The sequence below is a fragment of the Macrotis lagotis genome, chromosome 1 (genome assembly GCF_037893015.1).
Source record: "Macrotis lagotis isolate mMagLag1 chromosome 1, bilby.v1.9.chrom.fasta, whole genome shotgun sequence".
Classification (NCBI taxonomy): domain Eukaryota; kingdom Metazoa; phylum Chordata; class Mammalia; order Peramelemorphia; family Peramelidae; genus Macrotis; species Macrotis lagotis.
This window is the reverse complement of record NC_133658.1, coordinates 289,362,340-289,384,663: the sequence shown is the minus strand read 5'-3', so window position 1 is coordinate 289,384,663 and position 22,324 is coordinate 289,362,340. Positions and strand designations below refer to the sequence as shown.

Genomic DNA, 22,324 nt, shown 5'->3' with positions numbered 1-22,324 from the left:
CCCAAAATCAAAGAAATAGCAAAAGAACTGATATGTACAAAGACATTTATACCATCTTTTTTGTGGTAGCAAAGAATTAGAAGTTGAAGGGGTACCCATCAAATGGGGAATGGCTTAACAAATTGTGGTATATACTCTGTATATAGCAAAATATTGTTAGCATACAAAATGGAAGCAAAGTAGATGCCCATAGATTGGAGAATGGGAAAACAAATTGTGATGCACGAATGTAATGGAATATTACCGTGCTTAACACAATATTAACACAGGATTAGTAAATGTGATGAAAACAGGAAAGAATGGGAAAATCTACATGAATTAATGCAGAGTGAAGTAATCAGAGCCAAGAAAACAATATATACAATGACTACAACAGTGTATATGGAAAAACAACCTCAAAAAATAAGCAAGGGCTTCAAAATTATAAAGAACAAACATGGCTCTAAAGAAGGATCTAAGACTCCCCTCATTTGTATTGTAAAAATGAAAGGTTCATGAGTGTGTTACATTGCATTCAGATGCTTTCAATGTATGGATCAGTTTTTTGATTATTTTTCTTTTATCCAAAAATACTGGTTGTTTTGGGATGACTGAGAAGAATAGGAGAGAAATTGAGGGAAATGTTGGCGATATGAAAAAAATCAATAAAACTTGTTCAAATTTTAAAAGATGATTACAAGAAATTCAGAGAAATATGGGCAAATTTATATAAGTATGAAATAAATAGAACCCAAATAATAACACAGAATATTTCATTTTATCATTTCTCAATATATTCATTTCTCTTCCTTTCCCAGAGCCTTGCATTATAACAAAGAATAAAAAAGAAAGAGAAAGGAAAAGTAGTTCAGTAAAACTAACAAAAATATCAAGTGCAATATTATATGTGGTATTCCTCATTCATAGAGTACCCTTCTGATAAGTCAAGAGGAAAATGTATCCTTATTGTTTTCCTTAGGTACAAACACAGTCATTGTAATTACAGAACATTACATTATTGTAGATAATTGTATAAATTCCTATCCTGGTTTTGTTTACTTCATTTTGAATCAATTCACATATCTTGTCCTGCTTTTCTATATTCTTTATGTTCATAATTTATTACAGTATAGGAATAGTTCATGACAATGACTACAACAATTTGCTTATCCATTCTCAATTGAGTAACATCTACCTTGTCTGCATTCCTTTGCTACTATAAAAAATAATTTAAATATTATGTGGTCCATTCTATTTCATATCCATCAGATTGCCAATGACAAATGCTGGAGGAACTGGGAGAAAACTCATAAAGCTATGAACTGTTCTTCCTAATTGGGAAACAATTTGAAATGATACCCCAATAACTACTAAACTGTACACATCTTTGACATAGTGATACCACTATGAAGGAGATACTCCCCTAAAATCAAAGAAATAGCAAAAGAACTGATATGTACAAAGATATTTATAGCATCTTTTTTGTGGTAGCAAAGAATTAGAAGTTGAAGGGGTACCCATCAAATGGGGAATGGCTTAACAAATTGTGGTATATTGGGGTGGCTAGGTGGCATAGTGGATAAAGCACTGGCCTTGGAGTCAGGAGTACCTGGGTTCAAATCTGGTCTCAGACACTTAATAATTACCTAGCTGTGTGGCCTTGGGCAAGCCACTTAACCCCATCTGCCTTGCAAAAAAAAAAAATTGTGGCATATAAATGTGATGCGATATAATTGTGCTGTAAGAAATGATGATGGGGATAGTTTCAGAGAAACCTGGGAAGATTTACATTAACTGATGTAGAGTGAAGTGAGCAAAACCAGAACAATTTGTAATAAAACAATATTGCAGGGCAGCTAGGTGGTGCAGTGGAGCACTGGCCGTGGAGTCAGGAGGACCTGAGTTCAAATGTGACCTCAGACATAAATAGCTAGCTAGACGACCTTGGGCAAATCACCCAATCCCATTGCCTTGCAAAAAAAAATTTTTTTATTACCACCCAACAGAATAACTGAAATAATTTCTTTATGTTTGTGAGTACCTATAATGAATACTGATAATCAAGAAAATTCCAATATATTCTACTAACTTTGACTCTGACCTTCAGCAGAATGACCTCAGGTTTAAGTGTTTATGTGAGGGAGGAGGGAATAAAGGAGTGAGGAGAAGGTCATAGTGAACTGTGTTGACCATCACAAAATCCCTCTTCTCTGGTGCTAATGAAATTATTATTTTCCCTTGCAAAGCAGTCACCTGGGAAGAAAGTGGCTGATTTCTAGTCTGCTTATGAATTATTTATCATCATTTACTTAGGAAGTTCATAGATAGCCCCGAATTGCAGGCTTGCAAAATTGGGGTGGGGTGGAGTGCAGAGAGGTTTATTTATTTATTTATTTAGAAAGATTTTATCTATTTTGAGTTTTACAGTTTTTCCCCTAATCTGACTTCCCTCCCCCCACACCCAGAGAAGGCAATTTGCCAGTCTTTACATTATTTCCATAGTATACATTGATCCAAATTGAATGTGATGAAAGAGAGATCATATCCTTAAGGAAGAAACATAAAGTATAAAAGATAGCAAGATCAGACAATAAGATATCAGGTTTTTTTCCTAAATTAAAGGTAATAATCCTTGGTCTTTTTTCAAACTCTACAGTTCTTTCTCTGGATACAGATGGTATTCTCCATCACAGACAGCCCCAAATTGTCCCTGATTGTTGTACTGATGGAATGAGTGAGTCCATCAAAGTTGATGATTGCCCCCCATGTTGCTGTTAGGGGTTTTTTTTGGTTCTGCTCATCTTGTTCAGCATCATTTCATGCAAATCCCTCCAGGCTTCCCTGAATTCCCATCCCTCCTGGTTTCTAATAGAACAAATAGTGTTCCATGACATACATATACCACAGTTTGCTAAGCCATTCCCCAATTGAAGGACATTTACTTGATTTCCAATTCTTTGCCACCACAAACAGGGCTGCTATGAATATTTTTGTACAAGTGATGTTTTTACCCTTTTTCATCATTTCTTTAGGGTCTAGACCCAGTAGTGGTTTTGCTGGATCAAAGGGTATGCACATTTTTGTTGCCCTTTGGACATAGTTCCAGATTGCTCTCCAGAAAGGTTGCATGAGTTCACAGCTCCACCAAAAAATTAAAAAAATATATTGCAAACAACTTTGAAAGACTTAGGAACTCTAATCAACACAATGAGAAACTACAATTTCAGTAAATTTATGATGAAATGTATCATCTATCTTGTAAAAGAGAGGGAATGAACTCAGAGGGTAGACTGATCATTTTTTGGACATTGCTAGGCAGAAATTTATTTTCTTTGACCGTGCATGTTTGTATTAGAGCTTTTGTTTTTCTTGTTTTCTTAGTAAATATGTGGGAGCAGGGAAATCAGAGAAAGATGATGGATTTTTATTTTTAAAATTATGATTTAATTTTTAAATATAAATATTACTGTATATATGATACCTTTAGTTTTCCTATGATCTCCTTGGGGTATATACAATGAAATCTCTAGGCCAATGGTTATAGATATTTTAAATACATTCTAATGCTAATTCCAAATTGTTTTCTAGCAAGATTAGACCAATTCCCAGGTCTAGTAACAATGTATTGCTGCTCCTGTCTTTTCACAACCCCTTCAACATTGACTATTTCCATTTTTTAGTATCTCTGCCAATTTACTTGGTGTGGGATGAGACATCAGAATTGATTTCATTTGCATTTCCCTTGCCATTCATGATTTGGAACAATCTTTCATTCTTAATAATTTGCTATTCTTCTCTTCAAAGCTGTTTATATCCTTTGATCATGTGTCCAGTGGGGAATGTTTTTTTTTTTTTATTTTCATTTTTTTCAAGGCAATGGGGTTAAGTGGCTTGCCCAAGGCCACACAGCTAGGTGATTATTAAGTGTCTCAGGCAGGATTTGAACTCAGGTACTCCTGACTCCAGAGCCAGTTCTCTATCCACTGCGCCACCTAGCCACCCCGGGAATGTTTTTTGATCTTATAAATATAGTTCTCTATATATCCTGGATATCAATCTCTTATTAGTGATATTTGATGCAGAATTTTTTCCCCCAGTTAATTACATCTCTACTTATTCTAATTGAACCGATATTATTGTTCAAGTCTTCAATTTCATGTAATTGAAGTCATACATTTTATCATTTATAATTGTTTCTGTGTCTAAGAATTTTCTTCATGGCCTTACTTGTGAAAGATAACATATATGGTTCTATTTTTTAAAAATAATTTGACCTTTTTAAAAAAATTTGTATTTATTTAAGGCAATGGGGTTAAGTGACTTGCCCAAGGTCACATAGCTAGGTAATTGTTAAGTGTCTGAGGCCAGATTTGAACTCAAGTTCTCCTGTCTCCAAGGTTGGTGCTCTATCCCAGCTGCCCCCAATAATTTGACCTTTAATAAATAATTATAATTTTTAAATTTTGAACTTAAACATTAAAACAAGGGCATTCCATCTATTAGAAAGAAGAAAGCATTCTGCCAAATTCTTTTTGTTATCCAAATATGATCCAAATTCTTAAGCCAGGAAGGAATAAATCTGAGAAAGAGATCAATTTTACTAATAAATAATAATAATATAAAATTTTAAAATAAAACATTCGCAAAGACCATACAGAAATATATCTAAAACTATTAATTATTCTTTATGACTAAGTTGTATATATGCCAACTTTGCAAAGACTGCTTAACATTTCAAAAGAAATTATTTTAATTAATCATGTTAACATTAAAAACATAATTATCTTTTTTTTTTTTAGGTTTTTGCAAGGCAAATGGGGTTAAGTGGCTTGCCCAAGGCCACACAGCTAGGTAATTATTAAGTGTCTGAGACCGGATTTGAGCCCAGGTACTTCTGACTCCAGGGCCAGTGCTTTATCCACTGCACCACCTAGCCGCCCCAAAAACATAATTATCTAAAAAAAACTTTTCTCCTAAATCTTAAACTATTTCCTGAAATATAGCACTCTTTTCTGCTAAAAACTAACAATCAGAGGCTTAGAAAAACCTTTAAGATAAATAAAAACACTTTCCTAAACTAGGAATAACATTATTTTTTAGGGAGAAAACACTAGAAACTTTTTCAATTATATTGTCCCTTTTCCTCACTGTTATTTGACATATGACCATATGACTGGAACTTATAGCAATGTCAGTTAAACAAAAAACTGAGAAATTAGCCATAAAAACATCAAAGATGAGACTCAATTATTCCTTTTGGCAAAGAACATGCTTGTTTATTTAGAAAACCCCAGAGAATCAGGCAAGAAACTAATTATGATAATGAACAGCTTAAGTAAAGTCATATGATACAAAATTAAGTCCATAGCAATCATCAGTATTTTCAGTACAGTATTGACAAAAATTAGGAGCAAATGATTGAAAAAAAAATCTATTCCAATTAACTACAAAATATCTGGGAGTTAACCTAACAAGACATTTCAAGACTTAAATAAATACAACTAAAACATACTCTATAGAAGTAAAGGAAGAAAAATAACTGGAGTGATACTCATTGTTCATGTTAAAGCTAAGCCAATATTTTAAAAATTGCATTACTGACTAAATTAGCTTACATAGTTTAGGACTATATCAATGACTAAAATGATAATGGAAAAAAAGGAGAAATTCGAGAGTCTAGTATTATCAGTGCTCAAATTATATTACAAAACATTAATCATCAAAACTATTTGGTACTCAACCACAATTCCAGAAGATTCATGATGAAACCTGCTACTAGTCTCATGACAGAAAGGTGATGGACTCAGAATGCAGAATGAGACATACTTATTTTGGATATTGCCATTGTGGGAATTTGTTACTTGACTATACATGTTTATAATAGAGGGGTTGCTTTTCTTACTTTCTCAATAAGGGGTGTGGAAAAGTTGAATGGAAGAGAAGGCAGATGATCTTTATTTGAAAAAAAAATTGTACTAGTTAAAAAAAGTAGATCAATGGAAGAAACCATACAAACCAAAGCATAAAAGCAGATGGACTAACCAGTACACTGTTCAGTAACATTAGGAGGAAGCTTCCTTACTTAAAAAGAAATTTTTAGAAAATTGAAAAGCAGTTTGACATAAAGATTAGATCTTATCCTATATACTACATTATAATACCATTTCTCATAAAACATATACTTATCTAAGTGATCCATATGTAAAAAGTTATATTATTTTTTAAAATAGAGTTAACAAATGGAGGTACCTTCACAACCATGGTTAGAGGTAGAATTCATAAACAAATAAGAGAGATCACAAAATATAAAACTGACAATTTTTATTATATTAAATGTAAAAAATTTTCTATGAACAAAATTAATGCAATTAACAGAAAAAGAGACTGCCAACTGGGAAAATAATCTGAACAGCAAATATCTTCAGTAAAAAAAATCTGCCAATCAAGATATATGGAGAATTGATGCATCTGTAAGACTGGTCATTCCCCAAAAGAGATTTTCAAAATAAGAAATCAATTGTGGGGGGGAAAAATCTTATAAGTCACTATAGAAATGCAAATTAAAGCAACTCAAAAGTATCACCTACCTCATATCCATCAAATTGCAAAAGATGTTAATATATGGAGGGGAGGCAGACACACAGTTGTGATTTTATACAATGAGACTGAAAAACAATTTTTTTTTTTAGATTTTTCAAGGCAATGGGGTTAAGTGGCTTGCCCAGGGCCATACGGCTAGGTAATTATTGAAAAACAATTTTGAATTATTTGCAAAAAGTCTCCAAAGTGAACATGTACCTAAGGACATCAGTGACAGAAAATAAGGTCTCATATATACCATAATGTTGATACCATTTTTTTGTCATAGTAAACGAATCGGAAACAAAGTGGGGTGCCCAGTGATTAAGGAATGCCTAGATTAATCATGATATGTGAATAATAGTCTATTGTGACACAAAGAAATATGGCTATGAGATATTCTAAGCCTCATTTGCTTTATCTGAAAAATGAAAGATGGACAAAATGCTCTTTAGGGTCCCTTCTATTTCTAAATCTATAATCACATTTTCTCATGACTTTCATGAGTTGATACCAACAGAAAAAGCAAAAACAGAAAAATAATATACCCAATAGCTGCAGGAATATAAATGAAAACTTTCATTTTATATATGTATGTTTGCATATATATATATGTATATATATATATGTATATGACAATAAAAGACATCAGAACTCAGACTAACAAATTTTTATAGCAGGGAAACTTCTTTTTTTTTTTTTTTAGGTTTTTAGGTTTTTGCAAGGCAAAAGGGGTTAAGTGGCTTGCCCAAGGCCACGGCATTATTGTTAGTGTTCTTTCCTAGTACTTCACCTTGGAGCAGTGTTCTAGAAGGTGTGAAATTTACAGCTTTAAGCTGTAGCACTGTGACACTGAGTAGCTGTGTCTGAGACCGGATTTGAACCCAGGTACTCCTGACTCCAAGGCTGGTGCTTTATCCACTACAGCACCTAGCTGCCCCCTATACCAGGGAAACTTTGATAAAATTTATTTTGCTCTTCTCAGTAGAGATGACAGATCATAAATGCAGGATCCAGCTAGCTTGTCAGTTGACTTTGCTTGACTGTTCTTTGTTCTAAGGGAAGGTATAGAGGGATATGAGGAAGGAATAAACATTTATATAGTGCCTACTATGTGCTAAATGCTTTTTACAAATATTACATTTGATTTTCACAACAACCAGTTGAAGAAACTAAGATAAACAGGTTAAATGACTTGACAAAGGTCACATGGTAAGATTTGCTGGCAGAATTGATTTCTGTTCTTCCTGGCTCCAGGTTCTCTATCCATTGTGGTGTCAGCTACCATCAGATTTATTGGAAAGTAATTATTTTGTCAAAACAAAAAGCATTAAAAGATTAAAAAAAAGTTGTTGCTTTTTACTGCATAAGATTTTCTTTTTTTTTTTGGTTTATTTATTTTATATTATTACAATAATCTTTTTGTGAGAATAAACATAAACCCCCTGCCCCCCAAAAAAGATAAGAAACCTCAAGAATAGTGAGAGAGAAAAAAATTGTACTTCAGTCTGTGTTCAGATTCCAATGGCTCTTTTTCTGAGATGAATTGTCTTCTTTATCATGAGTCCACCAAAAAAGTTGCTTCAATGTTTTTCCCACAGTTGCTATTACTAGCTGTATTTACCCTCCACTCTATTCCTTCCCACTCTCATTTATTCTGTTATCTCTCTCCTTTTACCCTGACCCCATTTCCAAAGTATGTTGTATCTGAGGACCTTCTCCCACAATCTTCCCTCTCTTCTATCACCTATTCCCCCCTTCTATCCCCTCATTCCCTCTATCCCATCCCTTTCCTCTCATTTTTCTCTAGGGTAAGATAGATTTCCTCACCCTATTAAGTGTATATGTTATTTCCTCTCTGAGCCATTTCTAATCAGAATGAAGGCTCACTCATTCCCCTCACCTTCTCCTATTCCACTCCATTGAAAAAGCTTTTTCTTGTCTCTTCTGTGAAATATAAGATTTTCTTTTTAAAATTAATAGTAGCATAAGAAGTGAGGTGAAAAGAAAATAAATGATTGTCAATTTTTTAAAAAAAATTGTAAAACTTTTTTTTTAAAAATTCTCCTGTATGCCACTCATTCTCAGAAATATTTTTAGAATAAAAAAATGATAATAATTGGAAGTAGTGGCCTTATTTATTTCCTTTTTTAGGTCATCAACAGCTTGTTTGAAAAGGTCATGTTGGATCTGATATAACTGTCCTCAAGATCTTCTTGTCCTTATACTTCTAATTTGATATTTAATTGAGCTTTATTCTATGATCTGAGTGTGCCATGTTGATTCTAAAGTGACTTCTGCAGAGGCAATCAAGCCTTCATTTCTTGTCTGCTACAGTATTATCCATTTCACTCTTTAGGAGTGACATTGTTCAATGGTCATAATATCCAGTAACTTCTGATTCATTCCTTGAAGAAAGTTGTTGTGATGGATGGGCCTGAGGCTTCCATATTGTCAATAAGCTTTTGTCTTTTTTCCATTTCTTAATTCCAAGTCACATTTCCCAGTATTGTTTTCATTGTTCTCACATACGTACTCCCTTGTTTTGAAGGCACCAAGATACATGATGATATGGCTTGGAGATTTGTCAAGTTCATTGGAGTAAGTCTTTTGTGGAAACTATTGCTTAGGAGATGAAATACAAATGTCTTAAATTGATGCTACAAGTCCTACCCAATCTGACTCTACCTTAGCTCCCCAACTTTATTGTACATAATTAACCACATTCTGTTCCAACCATTTAGGATTATCAATTGTTTCCTGGTATCCTTCTGAAGGATATCCTTGTTCCTGAGGAAAGATAATTATAGGATCAAGATTCTACAACTGGTGGCTAGGTGGCGCAGTGGATAGAGCACTGGCCCTGGAGTCAGGAGTACTTGAGTTCAAATTTGACCTCAGACACTTAATAATTACCTAGCTGTGTGGCCTTGGACAAGCCACTTAACACCGTTGCCTTGCAAAAACCTAAAAAAAAAGATTCTACAACTGGAAGTTCCTTTCTTTTTTTTGTAGAGGCAGGGATCTATGGCTGTGAGCTACTATATACTGCCAGACCCTGTGTTGGTTGGTTTCAACAAACTGCTCTCTATCACATTCTTTTTAAATTTTTGTTGCAAGGAAAAACAGGGAGAAAAGAGAAATAGTCAGAAACAAAGGAAAAGTAAAATCAAATTGCAGACTGAGTTCAGGGAGATTAATTAATTTGCCCAAGGTCAGATAGTTATTATCAGAACTGGGATTTAAAGTCAGGTGAGTACTCTTGGATCAAGTGTTCTTTCCTAGGGGCACCTAAGTGGCACAGTGGATAGATCATTGTTCTTGGAGTCAAGAGGACGGGAGTTCAAATCCAGTCTCAGACATTTGACTATAACTAACTGTGTCCTTGAGCAAGTCTGACTGCCATCTCCATCCAGGGCCATCTCCAGTCATCCTGATTTATCTGTTCATTGGACCCAGATGGCTCTAAAGAAGAAAGTTAGGCTGGTGACTTACCACAGCCCTCCTCATTCAAATTGTCATGGCATCACCTCCTCCCTGGTAGTGTGGTCTTCCTTGGAAATGAAGGACAAGCATTATTGTTAGTGTTCTTTCCTAGTACTTCACCTTAGAAGTTCTAGAAGGTGTGAAATTTACAGCTTTAAGCTGTAGCACTGTGACACTGAGTAGCTGTGTGAAATTAGACACATTACTTCTTCCTGTGGTTGGTTTCCTCTTTGTTACAAACTAAAGAGTTGGGCTAAAGAATCTTTCAGATCACTTTTAACTCCAATATCCTGAGATTTTGCTCTGCCTGTTGAAAGCCTTCTCTTCTTTCTATTTAGGTACCACCTTCACAAGAAAGTCTCCTCTGATTCTCTCCCTCTAACCACCTCCCCAACTTGAAATTTATTTTTCTATCCAAAAATTTTCCCATGAGATACCTTACATTTTTCTTCAATTTTTTAATCTTTTGGTTTTATTTTAGTATTTCTTTTGTCTCTTAAAGTCAGCAGCTTTTATCTGATTTTTCTAATTTTCAGGGATTATTTTTTTCTTTGGGAAAGGTTTGATAACACTTGTAAGCTATTCATCCCTTTTTCAAATCTTTCTCATAAAACTCATTTCTTATTTTTCCTCTAGTTCACTCAATTTATTTTCTAAAAGGATGTTTAGTTCTTTAAAAAAAAGAAAAAGGAAAAACTCTTGCTTCCTCTCTTCCAGGAATTTTGGTTAGACTTGTGCTTAAACTGTGATATTCTTTGAGGCAATGCTTATAGATATTTTGGAGTTATTCTTTTTTTTCAAGGTTTGTGTCTTAAGTATCCTTGCCACTTTAATAGCTCTTTGTGGTGGAGGAGTTCTTTATTTTTTTGCTTCCTTCTTCCAGCCTTACTTCCTGACTGTAGACATGATATTAGGGCCAATCTCTGAACACAAAAACCTCTGCACACTTCTGGACTAAAGGCCTTGGCTAAGCTTTTGTTCTCTCCTGCCTCTCTCCTGCTATCTTGCTGTATTTTTCTGGATCTCAGAGTCAGCTCAGGTTAGGGACCTGAAAGTTTTCTCCTAAAATTTTCCCAGAGTACTTAGAAGTCTTCCTTTGCTTCTATTCCATTCTCCTTTTTATGTTGTTATTTTGTTTTTCATTTTTATTATTATTATTATGGAGTTGACAAACATCAATAAATAGGGACATTTCCCTATATAAAGAAGAGAGAAAGAGGTCAGTGTAAACATGAATCTATTATGTGCAGTTTGGTGGCTTTTTAAAATATATATTTCATATTTACATGATAATTCCAATATTGACTTGCTTGGTCCTATAAATAAATATTCTTTACTTCCCTCTTCTCTGTTTTGTGTTACATTCTTCTTTGTATCACACTTATTTCAGTATATTATATTCCCCTTATTTGATTGTAAACTCTTTGAGGATGAGACTGTACTATTTTCCATCTTTATACCTTCCCCTATACTTAGCACATAGATGTTTGGCATATAGCAGGCAATTAGTTAATGTTTCTTGAATTGAATTGACCCAGGTCAGGCAATCCATTCTCAAGTCCCCTGAGATATCTACTGCATCCAGAGGGAATTTTTCTGTTTTGCAAACAATCCTTTCAGGCAGTTCTTCCTATCAGTGGAAACACTGATTGCTCAGAGACACTAGTCCTAATAATCCTGAGGCAGTGTAAAACTTGTCCTGAAGAACAGGTATGGGACCTGTTGGACTTACTAGCAATAAGAGGTATTCTTTTTTTAATTAATTAATTGGGTTTTTTTTTTACAGAAACTCAATGTTTCTTCTAGGTACCCATCTTATGCCCTACAACTAAGTACATAAATTTGTTTGTGAACAATGATAGCTTAGCAGCTAAGACCTATGGTTCATGGAAAGTCAATGCAGCTCTCTGTTAAACAGAAATTTCTCCAAGATTCTGACACTGCTTGACTGATTGTGTTTCATGTGTCTCTCAGGTAAAATGATGCCCTAGTAAAATGACTGCAAGGCTTTCAATTAGAATTGAAAATTCTAATACCAAAATTTTGGAGCTACTGATTTGGAGATATTATTCTGGAAAACAATTTAGAATTATGATGAAAAAGTGACTAAAATATTCATGCCCTTTGACTCAAAGAAGACACTACTGAGCATTTACCCCAAGGAATTCAATGATTAAAAAGTAAGGTCCAATGCCAAAATACATTGTTTTCAAAGGATGGCAAAGAATTAGAAACACAGTAACCATGGTTTGGTCACTGGCCTAGTAAATTGTACTACATTAATATTACACAATAATATTATTATATCATAAAAAATAATAAGAATGAAGAATTCCGAGAAGTATGGAAAGACTTCTAAGAACTGACACAAAGTAAATAAACAAAACAAAAAGTACCCTGATACATAGTAAAAAGGACCAGGAAAACATAGCATACAATGAGAAAGAATACAAATATTTTTACACTGAAGGAATTTACATTTCTCAGGGATCCCTTCCAACTAGGAAATTCTGAGGTTATTGGTGAGTCTAGTTCCCTTCATTTTACAGATCACAGAATCATATAACAGAAGGAACTTCAGATTTTCTTTTGCCTAATCTCCTCACTTTACAATTGAAGGAACTGAGGACCAAATAAGTAAAATACCTTGCCATTAGTGGCAGTGGCTGAAACAGAAATAGTAAGCATAGAAGGGACTTGGGAAAAAATTTAAACCAACTCATTTTATGGAAGAGGAAACTGAGGCAGCTAGCTGACACATTGGATCTAGTGCTCCAGTCAGGAAGCCCTGTATTCAAATGTAACCTCAGAAAACTTGCCAGATATGTAACTACGAGAAAATCATTTCATCAATGTTTACCTTAGTTTCCTCCACTGTGAAACAGAGAATAATAAAAGCATCCACCTCCTAGAGTTGTTGTGAGGATAAAATGAAAAGCATTTGACACAGTGTCTGGCACATAAAAAGCCCTTTCCATTCCCTTCTCCAGTCCTCTCATCCCCATGTTTCCTCATCCTATCTGTGAATGGTGTTCCCAACTCAATTCCATTCAATTAAAATTAGTACCTTTTATACAATACAGTAATGCCTCTCAGACAGACAACTAACTATAGGGAAATTGTTGCTCCTCACCTAAAATCTAAATAGATCTGTGGGTTAGGGAGGGTAGGGGCATCAGAACTGCATTCAGTGAGCCTTGAGTGACAACAGCATTTGCATCTATTGCTGACAGGCCAAGCATCAGTCATACTGCATTTTGGCTAACACAAGGGTAGCATTGCCCCCATGGAAAATTTCCTGCAGAAGCAGGGGGAGGAGGCAGTAGTCGGGGAGGAGCGGTTGGCAGTGGTTTGGGAGCCTCTAAACTAGCTATTTGGAAGATGTGCTACTGTTCACATTCCCACCAGCACCTCCTCCCCCAGGTCCCTGCACAGAGCTGGAACAGTCTTCCAGACACTGTCCACAGACTCTGCACAAGATCTAATGTTTCAGTTCATTCTCGCCCTGCCCCCACCTCACCCGGCTTTTGGTGAAAGCTTTTCTCTGCTTCCTAAGTTTCCTTACAAGTTCTAACTCCAATCCTCAAGCACGCTAGTCCTGTGGAATCTTGCCTTGCTTAGAATTCCTGCCCCAGCATGCAAGGATCCAGGCCAGCCACAGGCCTCCTTGTGGGGTTTGGGGTTGTGTGGATCTGATCATGCCCGCCCCCCCCCAGCTATGAACTTCCCCGGGGAATTGAAGGTCTTCGGTAGAGGGAGGATTCTCCCACTTCTTCTTCCCTCAATCCTGGCAAGCATTCTTGACTGTCTTCCAACACCCATCAAAAACTCTCTCCTCTTGACAGACACTCCCCACTAGGGCAGTTAGCCTCATGGCCTCATTCCCTGGGTGGCCCCACCCAGCCTGCCCGGGGGGAGGTGCTGAAAGGAACTCACTAATTAGCAGGAGGAGAGCAAGAACCATGAGGGGCTTCAGACCACAAGCCAACAGTCAAGGACTAAATACACTGCCTCTACCTGCCAGGAAAAACTAAGGGAAACTAAGGAAAGGCTCCATGAGAAATAATTTCTAGTCAGGAACATTAGAAATGAACAAATATGGAATGTTGATAGAAAGTTTTCCAGACGAGTTTGAAAAACCAGAGTGCCTTTTGGCTTCTGCTGTAGGCTACAGATGGATTGGCTTGTGATGTGGCCCAGCCTGCTGCTTCAGGCAGAGGGGCCAATCTAAAGGTGGGAAGTTCCTGTGACACAGAATTTCAAGAGAAACGCCTAGTGCCCTTCCTCCTTCTCAACCCTTCCTCCTTTTCCTCCCTTCCTGACTCTGTGCTCCAGAAAGTGATTGTTCAGGGACTTAGCCTAAGTATATAAATAAGGAGCCATCCTTCCTATCTGGTGCTTCCAATTCAATTCCATTCAATTAAAATACAGAGACAAAAATTAGTCAAGAAACTTACACCCTACTGAGACGACTAAGTGACTTTTTGATAGCATGTTTTATGTCCTTCATAACCCTTTGAGGTAAGTCCTCCAGCTGTTATCATCTTCCTATTTCCATTGAGGAACTGAGGCTCAAGGAGTTGATATGATTGGCCCATAATCATATAGTTCGAAATGTCAGAGATAGAATCAAACCCAGATATTCTTGTCTTCAGCTCAAAAACTCAAAAAACTACATCATAACTCCTAAGAACATGAGTGTGTGTTCTTTGAGTTGTTACCTTAGCCATATTTACTCCCTTATAGTGAATGGTTTAGATTCATGGAATGCTGGACCTGGAAAGGACCTTAAAACAGTTTTTAGAGCTGGAAGGGGCCTCAGAACATGCTAGAGCTAGAGATCATAGGATCATAGGATTTAGAAATGGAATTAATCTCATCTACCCTCCCTCCATGTTACAAAAAAAGGGCACTGAGTCAGTTTACTTTTGAAAGAGCTGGATTTGATATCAGAAGACCTGGGTTCAAATCCCATTTCATACACTTGCCAACTATGTGACTGTAGTAAATCTCTTAATCTCCTTGAGCCACAGTTTCCTCAACAGGAATATGAGGGTTGAAATAATTTGAGAAAGCAACTAAGCTGCCCTCTTTATCATCACATGATCCTAAAGTCCATAGCTATAAAATAAGAGGGATGGATTAGATGGCTCTTGAGATTCTTTCCAATTCTAGGTCTATGAGGATTATTTTAAGATTATAGAAGAAGTAAGGTGTTTCAGTGATTTGACTACTGGGGTCTGGAGTCAGTCAATAAATCTTTAATAAAAGCCTGTGATTCTATACTAAGCTCTGGGGATATGTGACAGGAGTAGGAAGCAAAAGATATAGTCTCTGTTTTCAAAGAGTTTTCAATCAAGCAAACAAATATTACAAATAAACTATACACAGGAAAAATGGGGAATAATTTTAAAGGAAAGAAATGAGAATTAAGAGGGTTTTGGTGAAGGTTTCCTATGGGAGATAGGATTTTAGTTTGAACTTGAAGGAAGCCAGGAAAGCCAGAGATAAGGAGGGGGATCATTCCAGGCATGGGAGACAGTCAGAGAAAAGACCTAAATTCAAATCTGGCCTCAGAAACTACTAACTGTGTTACCCTAGGCAAATTTCTGCCTCAGTTTCCTCATCTGTAAAATAGGAGTAATAATAGCACCTTCCTTACAGAGTTGCTATGAGAATCAAATGAAATAATATTTGTAAAGTACAGTACAGTATCAGTACAAAGTAGGCAATCATTATTCCCTCCATTCCTCCCCCCATCCCCGCTATAAGGCTAAGGGAACAGAATGACTTGTCTATAGTTACATTATTAAAGATAGAATAAGAACTTGGACCTCTGTCTCCTCCATGGATGTCTAGACTTAGGGGATACAAAACAGGTTCAATGTGGAGATCCAATTCACTAGCAAGGTGCCCTACCCAACTAAGTTAAGCAATAGCAACTATACACATCTCTGATGATACCATTTTTTTTTCCTGTGCAGCTTTGCTCTTGGATATCATGACCGTGGCAGGAGTGCAGAAGCTCATCAAACGACGAGGCCCTTATGACATGAGCCCTGGCCTCCTAGACTACCTCACCATGGACATCTATGCCTTCCCAGCTGGCCATGCCAGTCGAGCTGCCATGATATCCAAGTTCTTCCTCAACCACCTTGTGCTGGCTGTCCCCTTGCGGATCCTTTTGGTCCTCTGGGCCTTCTGTGTGGGCTTGTCAAGGGTTATGATTGGTCGGCATCACATCACTGATGTGATCTCTGGCTTTGTTATTGGCTACTTCCAATTCAAACTAGTGGAGCTAGTCTGGATGTCCTCCAACACCTGCCAGATGTTGATATCCATCTGGTGAACAGCACTGTCACAGTTTGACCTTTTCAAGAGAGGGGAGATGAAGAATTGAAAACAACCCTTCAGTGAAAGGAAGTTGGAGCTATTCCTTCTTGAATATGTTATTAGACCCCCATTTTATTTCCCTATAATATTTGGTGGCCAGTATCCACAGGTTATCCCAGTAATAGGAGGGTAGGGGTTCTTGAAAAACACCAATTTCCCCACCCTTCTTCTAAATACCTAGAGTTACTTTGGCTTCATCATCTCTAATCCAGTGGAGCTTCAGTATTTTAGAATCAATATTACTAAACTCCTATTTATGAAGATATCACACTGGGAAAAGTGAATGGTTTCTGGTAATCACTTTTTGTTGTTCCTATTGTCAAGTTCAGGTGCCTGTAAATCCCAGGCTCCATTCCTTTAAGAAACACCCACCATCCCTTTTTGATGTGTGGGCCTGTCAGCATTCATCATTGGTGGATACTCAAGCCAGCATTGGAACTCAGGAATTTGGTGAGCCTACTGGAGAAGCTCTTTCCTGAAAGTCTTGTCTCCAATTGGCTTTTCCCAGGACACAGCTGCATCCTGGTATCTGGGAAGGCCAGCACTAGCTCACCTTGCTGTGCTCAGAAAGTTAGACTAGACAAAGCACTGGCTAGTGTCCAGTAGCATCCAACACTGCTTTGGCCCCCAGGGGCCGGACTCTGTGTGACCTAATAGGTCTTTTCCAAGTCAAACTTGTATAGTTCTGTATTTCATGTGATAATATATATATATATATACAATATGCAAATGAGCCATTTGGGGTGGTTTTATTTTTTCCCTAGTGGAAGAATCACTTTTCATGACTCAACACTTTTGTTGCTGGCTTGTTAAAAAACTGTGACTACATGGGAAAACATAAATTGCTTTCAGAGTTTGGGCTGGAAAACTCAGGGGATTCAGGAAGATCACTCAAGTCTTCTGTCTTCTTTAGGCAGACCATTTTCAAACCTGCCTTGATCAGGCAGAAGGAATGTGCTTACCAAAAGATGACTTGCAAAATGCAGTAAACCTCATAGTATTTTCAGTTCTCTGTTTTACTAACTCCCAAGCAGTTACTGTCCTATGCTGAAATTTACCCCAACCCAGTGGTAGATAGTGACCTTATTAGATTGGTTCCATCAAAAAACTTGGGCTGTGTATGGTCCCAGAAAATCTCACTTCTTTTTATGGCCTCACTCTTTTTTACGGGTCCTTGGCTTTACTTATAATTCACTGACTCCAGGCTAGACTTTCTTGCTTGCCCTATCCCTGACTCCTTGGATTCATAAAGGGAGGAAAGCATAGTAGCAAAGGTCTAAAAGGGAATTAATTTCATCAATTTGTCCCCAATAATTATAAAAAATTTATTTTGCAGTTTCCTACCCAGTGATGCAAGGAGACTCAAATGAGATAAAGGAAGTAAAGCAGTAAATCTCAAGGTATTATATCAATGCCACTTATTATTATTATTATTAGCCTAAAGTCATCAAATCTCCAATCTGAGAATAACTTCAGTCCCTGATCCTTCTACTGCATTCCTGCACAATATAGAAGTGTGCTGGTGAATGTTTAATAATTGGGCTTTGGGGGGGAGGTAGAAGGATACAAACACCTTCAAATTTAATCTGCATTATTAATATTTTCGTAAGTCTAGACAACCAATAAAACAATTAATCAATGAATGATTTGTATAAATTATTTCTGAGTTGTCAATACTCACAATGAAAATTTAACAAGTCAGTTATATAGTGGGTTCTCACATATACCTGTACTGCTCTACAGTATCCTTGACAAGTGGTCATTCCATGACACCACAGGGTGTCACTACCTTATAAAGCAGCTGATTCCATGATTAGATGGTTTTTAGCTGTTAAAAAGTTCTTCTTAGGTTGTCTTGAAATTTGGCTCCTTTTAGTTTCCACCCACTGGTCCTATTGCTGCCTTCTGAAACTACACAGAATAAATAAGTTCAATCATTCTTCTACTCAACTGCCTGTCAGATAACTGAAAATAGCAATCCTACTTCCCCTTCTCCTTCAACATTTCCTCATTTGACAGGGTTTCCAGAACCCTCCTTATTATGCTGGTCATCTTGTGTCACTGCTAAGTTTGTAAATAGAACAGCAATGAAATCCCTGCTGGCTACTAGCCTGAGACCACAGGACTCAAATCAATCACTCAAACACTGAGAGAAATCAATTGATCAGAGATACTTTGGTCTCAAATTGCTTATAACCCCCAGATCAGTCACTTCTCCTAGAATGGAAAACCCCCTCTGTTCCTTCTGTTATCCATCTTTATAACTGGATCGTTTGAACACATTATAAATGCATTCTATATATGCTATGAGATGTTTCCATTTAAAGTGCCCCCGGCAAGGTTTCTTCCCCTTCCCACCCCTTCCATCTGGCTCTTACAAGGAATCTGTTTCTTCCACACAAATCTAAATTTCAGTTTTCCTGTTTGGGCTGGTGCATGCTGATGGTACATCTCAGACTACCTGCTACAGGTTAGGGCCTGCAGATAAAAATAAGAGCATTTGTATTCTATTCCTTTGTCCCAAACTTACAATCTTTCCTGCTCAGAGAGATTCCCTGAAGGACATGGACAGATGTAGAAGATTTGTTCCATGACAGATGATGGCTTTTAAGAATTTGAATCCTCTGATTTGTCAAACATATTTAAGAGATCCAGTGATTCCTAAATAATGTCATTGCTCATGGTGGTGGATGCCAGCCCTGGAGTTAAGCTTTTATCCCTATTATGTCCTTGGGTAAGTCTAGTTCTCTGATGTCAAAAGAAATGATTGAACTAAATAGTCTCCAAGATCCCTTCCAACTCCAACAATTTATATTTTAAGGTCGCTTCTAGCTATATGGTCCAGGATCCCTTCTATATCATGTATCTACTCTGGGCCTCAGTTTCCTCATCTATAAAATAAAGAGATTGGATTACATGATATGTAAGATCCCCTTCTAGCTCTAGACCTATGATCTTAAAGTCTTCCAACTTTGACATCTTGTGACTTTTCTGAGAGTCTTTCTAACTCTAATAATGTATTTTCAAGTTCTTTTTAGCTCTAACATTCGGCATTCCAAGATCACTTCCAGTTTTGACATGCTATGATTCAGAGTTACTAACAATCCTTCTAAAAAACACAAATTCCATTGAGACTGTGACAGGTGGGTTTGGGGTAGAGAGAAGAAAGGAAGAGTTTGATTCATGGCTCCTTCAAAGGAAAATTCTTCATCTCCATTTCCTTTGGAGAGAACCCCACAGATGTTTAAGTTTTTTTAACTCCTTTGAAAAAAAAAGGGGAGTAAAGTTGAAGGAAGAAGGGTTGTTGAACTGTGATGAGGAATGGGTAAAGAGGAGGGAGGCAAAAAAAAAAAAAAAGAGGAGGGAGGCAAGATTGACTGCTCCTCTAGAAAATCCCAGCCACTATTCTTGGAGAAAATCCAGAAAGGAGTGGACTGAAGTGGGCTCAGAAACAGCTGTGGAAGGTGTGTGTGTGTGTGTGTGTGTGTGTGTGTGTGTGTGTGTGTGTGTGTGTACAAATATACACTCATCTCTATGATCATGTCTGACTGACAGAAAATAGTAAGGGTAGGATTGAACTGTTTCATGGGAAGATACCAGTCATAGTTAAAGAATTTTAAGGCTAAAAGGGACATCAAGTCCAATGTCTTTATTTTACAGATGAGAAAACACAGAGTAAGTAATGTGCCCAAAGTCACAAAGAAAGTTACTGGCAGATCCAACCCTATAATTGAGGTCTCCTGATTCTAGCCAATGGTATTTTCCACAGCACTGTGCTGTTCAACTCCTCTCAGAAGTAAAAGAAGCATAGCTATCAACGTGACCTTTCACATACTGCTTAAAGGGAAAGTGTTGATTAGGTTAACTTTAGGGATCAAGAGGCCATGAGACACCACAGGATTCTATCCCAGGATCAAAAAACTCTAATCTTTTGACTCTGAATCTTCTGACTCTAATCTTTTGACTTTGATTCCAGAGAATCAAATGGCTTATGGGGACTTCCAAAGGTGACTTAGGCCCTTTGCTTCTGAGCCTAACTTCTTGATTTTCATTGATAATTTGGATGTTGCAGGTCTCCTCCCCTCAACCCTTGGGAAAAAAAAACACTCAAAACACTTCCTGGCCCTGTCAAATTTCCTTTTTTTTTTAACTTTTTTTTAACAAGGCAATGGAGTTAATTGACTTGCCCAAGGTCACACAGCTAGGTAATTATTAAGTGTCTGAGGTCAAATTTGAACTCAGGTACTCCTGACTCCAGGGCACCACCTAGTTGCCCTTCTCTGTCAAATTTCTTATAGAAAGTTTTGCAAAACTCTTCCTCACAGGAGGCATCTAAGTGGTGCAGTAGATAGAGCACCAGCCCTGGAGTCAGGAGGACCTGAGTTCAAATCTGAACTCAGCACTTAATAATTGCCTTAGCTGTGTGACCTTGGTGGAGTCACTATTAACCCCATCACCTTAAATAAATAAAATAAAAACTCTTCCTCACCCCTCCCAAAAGAATGCCTCCCCTCAAGCCCTAGACAGAAGTATTCCAAATTCACTTTCATTTTTGAAAATGAAATCATTTAAAAATAAACATTGGTTGGCTGTCAAAAGGAAAGTATCACAAAAATCAGATGAACAAGCAAATCATAAGGTGGCTGTTAATCTAAATAAGATGGGAATCACTGACCTAAATGAGCCAAAGTGGATGGCTGGAAATCCTATTTTAAAATATGTAACAGGGATAAAGACTCCATAGTCTTCTTCCATCTCCTGATACAGCACTTAATACCTCTGGCAGTCAAAATGTTCACATACATCACAGACTGTCAGGAAAAATGAGAATACAGAATGTCAAAGGTAGAAGATATGTTAGAATATAGAATGTTAAAACAGAGAACACAGAAAGCTAACACTGAGAATGGCCTTAAAATGTAGAACACGGAATGTCAAAGCTGGAAGGACCTTAAAATACAGAATATTCAGAGATGGAAGGGAGTTCAGAGATTACCTAATGAAATAGTTCTTAACTGGAGGTCCTCAGACCCGCCTTTCCCCCCAAGAAAGTCCATGAACTTGGATCAGGAAAAAAATTAATCTTTATTTTCACCAACTTTTTATTGATATTTAGCATTTCTTTCAATTATTTAAAAGCATTATTCTGAGAATGGATCTACAGATTTCATCAAACTCTCTCAATTGTCAGACCTAATCTAGTTAATTGTCTTTTCTCAAAACGTATCCTTCTTGACCTCTGAAGCCTTTAACACTGTCAGTTTCTCTCTTCTCCTGGATATTCTCTTCTCTCTAGATTTTCATGACATTCTTTTCACCCGATTCGCCTCCCCCTTCATCCAGTTTATATATTCACTTCATCCATTTACTGAATCCACTAACTGAAAGTCCCTGAAGGTTCTATTTTGGACTTTATTCTTTTCTCCCTATCTACTATTTGGTGATCTCATCAGTTTCTATGGATTCAATGATCAATTCTATGCTGATCTCCAGATCTCTTTACCTAGTCCTAACCTCTCTCCTGATCTCTTTCTAACCTTAAAGCTCCAAATTCCCATTGTATATCTCAAACTGTATATTCTATAGACATCTTAAACTAGACATGTTCAAAACTGAACTCATTATTTCCCCCCACCAAGCCTTTTCTTCTTCCTAATTTTTCTACTATTGTGGAAGACACTAATCACCCAGGTTCATAACTTCAATGTAATCCTTAGCTCCTTACTCTCTCACCACCATTACCCCTTTCCAATCTATTGCCATGTCTTATTAATTCGAGATTCATTACATTTCTTCCACATGCCCCTATCTCTCCTCTAATATTATCACCAACTTGGTCCAGCAGCTCACACCTAGTTTATCGCAATAGCCTTCTGGTTGTTCTCTC

General features: G+C 36.9%; 1 protein-coding gene across 1 annotated transcript in view; it reads left to right on the top strand.

Moving 5' to 3' along the window:
* Positions 1-19,956, top strand: part of PLPP7 (phospholipid phosphatase 7 (inactive)) — a 37,942-nt gene extending 17,986 nt beyond the window's left edge. Inside the window, exon 2 of the mRNA XM_074210896.1 lies at positions 16,029-19,956. Coding sequence (XP_074066997.1) covers positions 16,029-16,393 — 365 coding nt within the window. The 3' untranslated portion in view covers positions 16,394-19,956. The remainder of the gene's footprint in view (positions 1-16,028) is intronic.
* Positions 19,957-22,324: the final 2,368 nt, after the last annotated feature.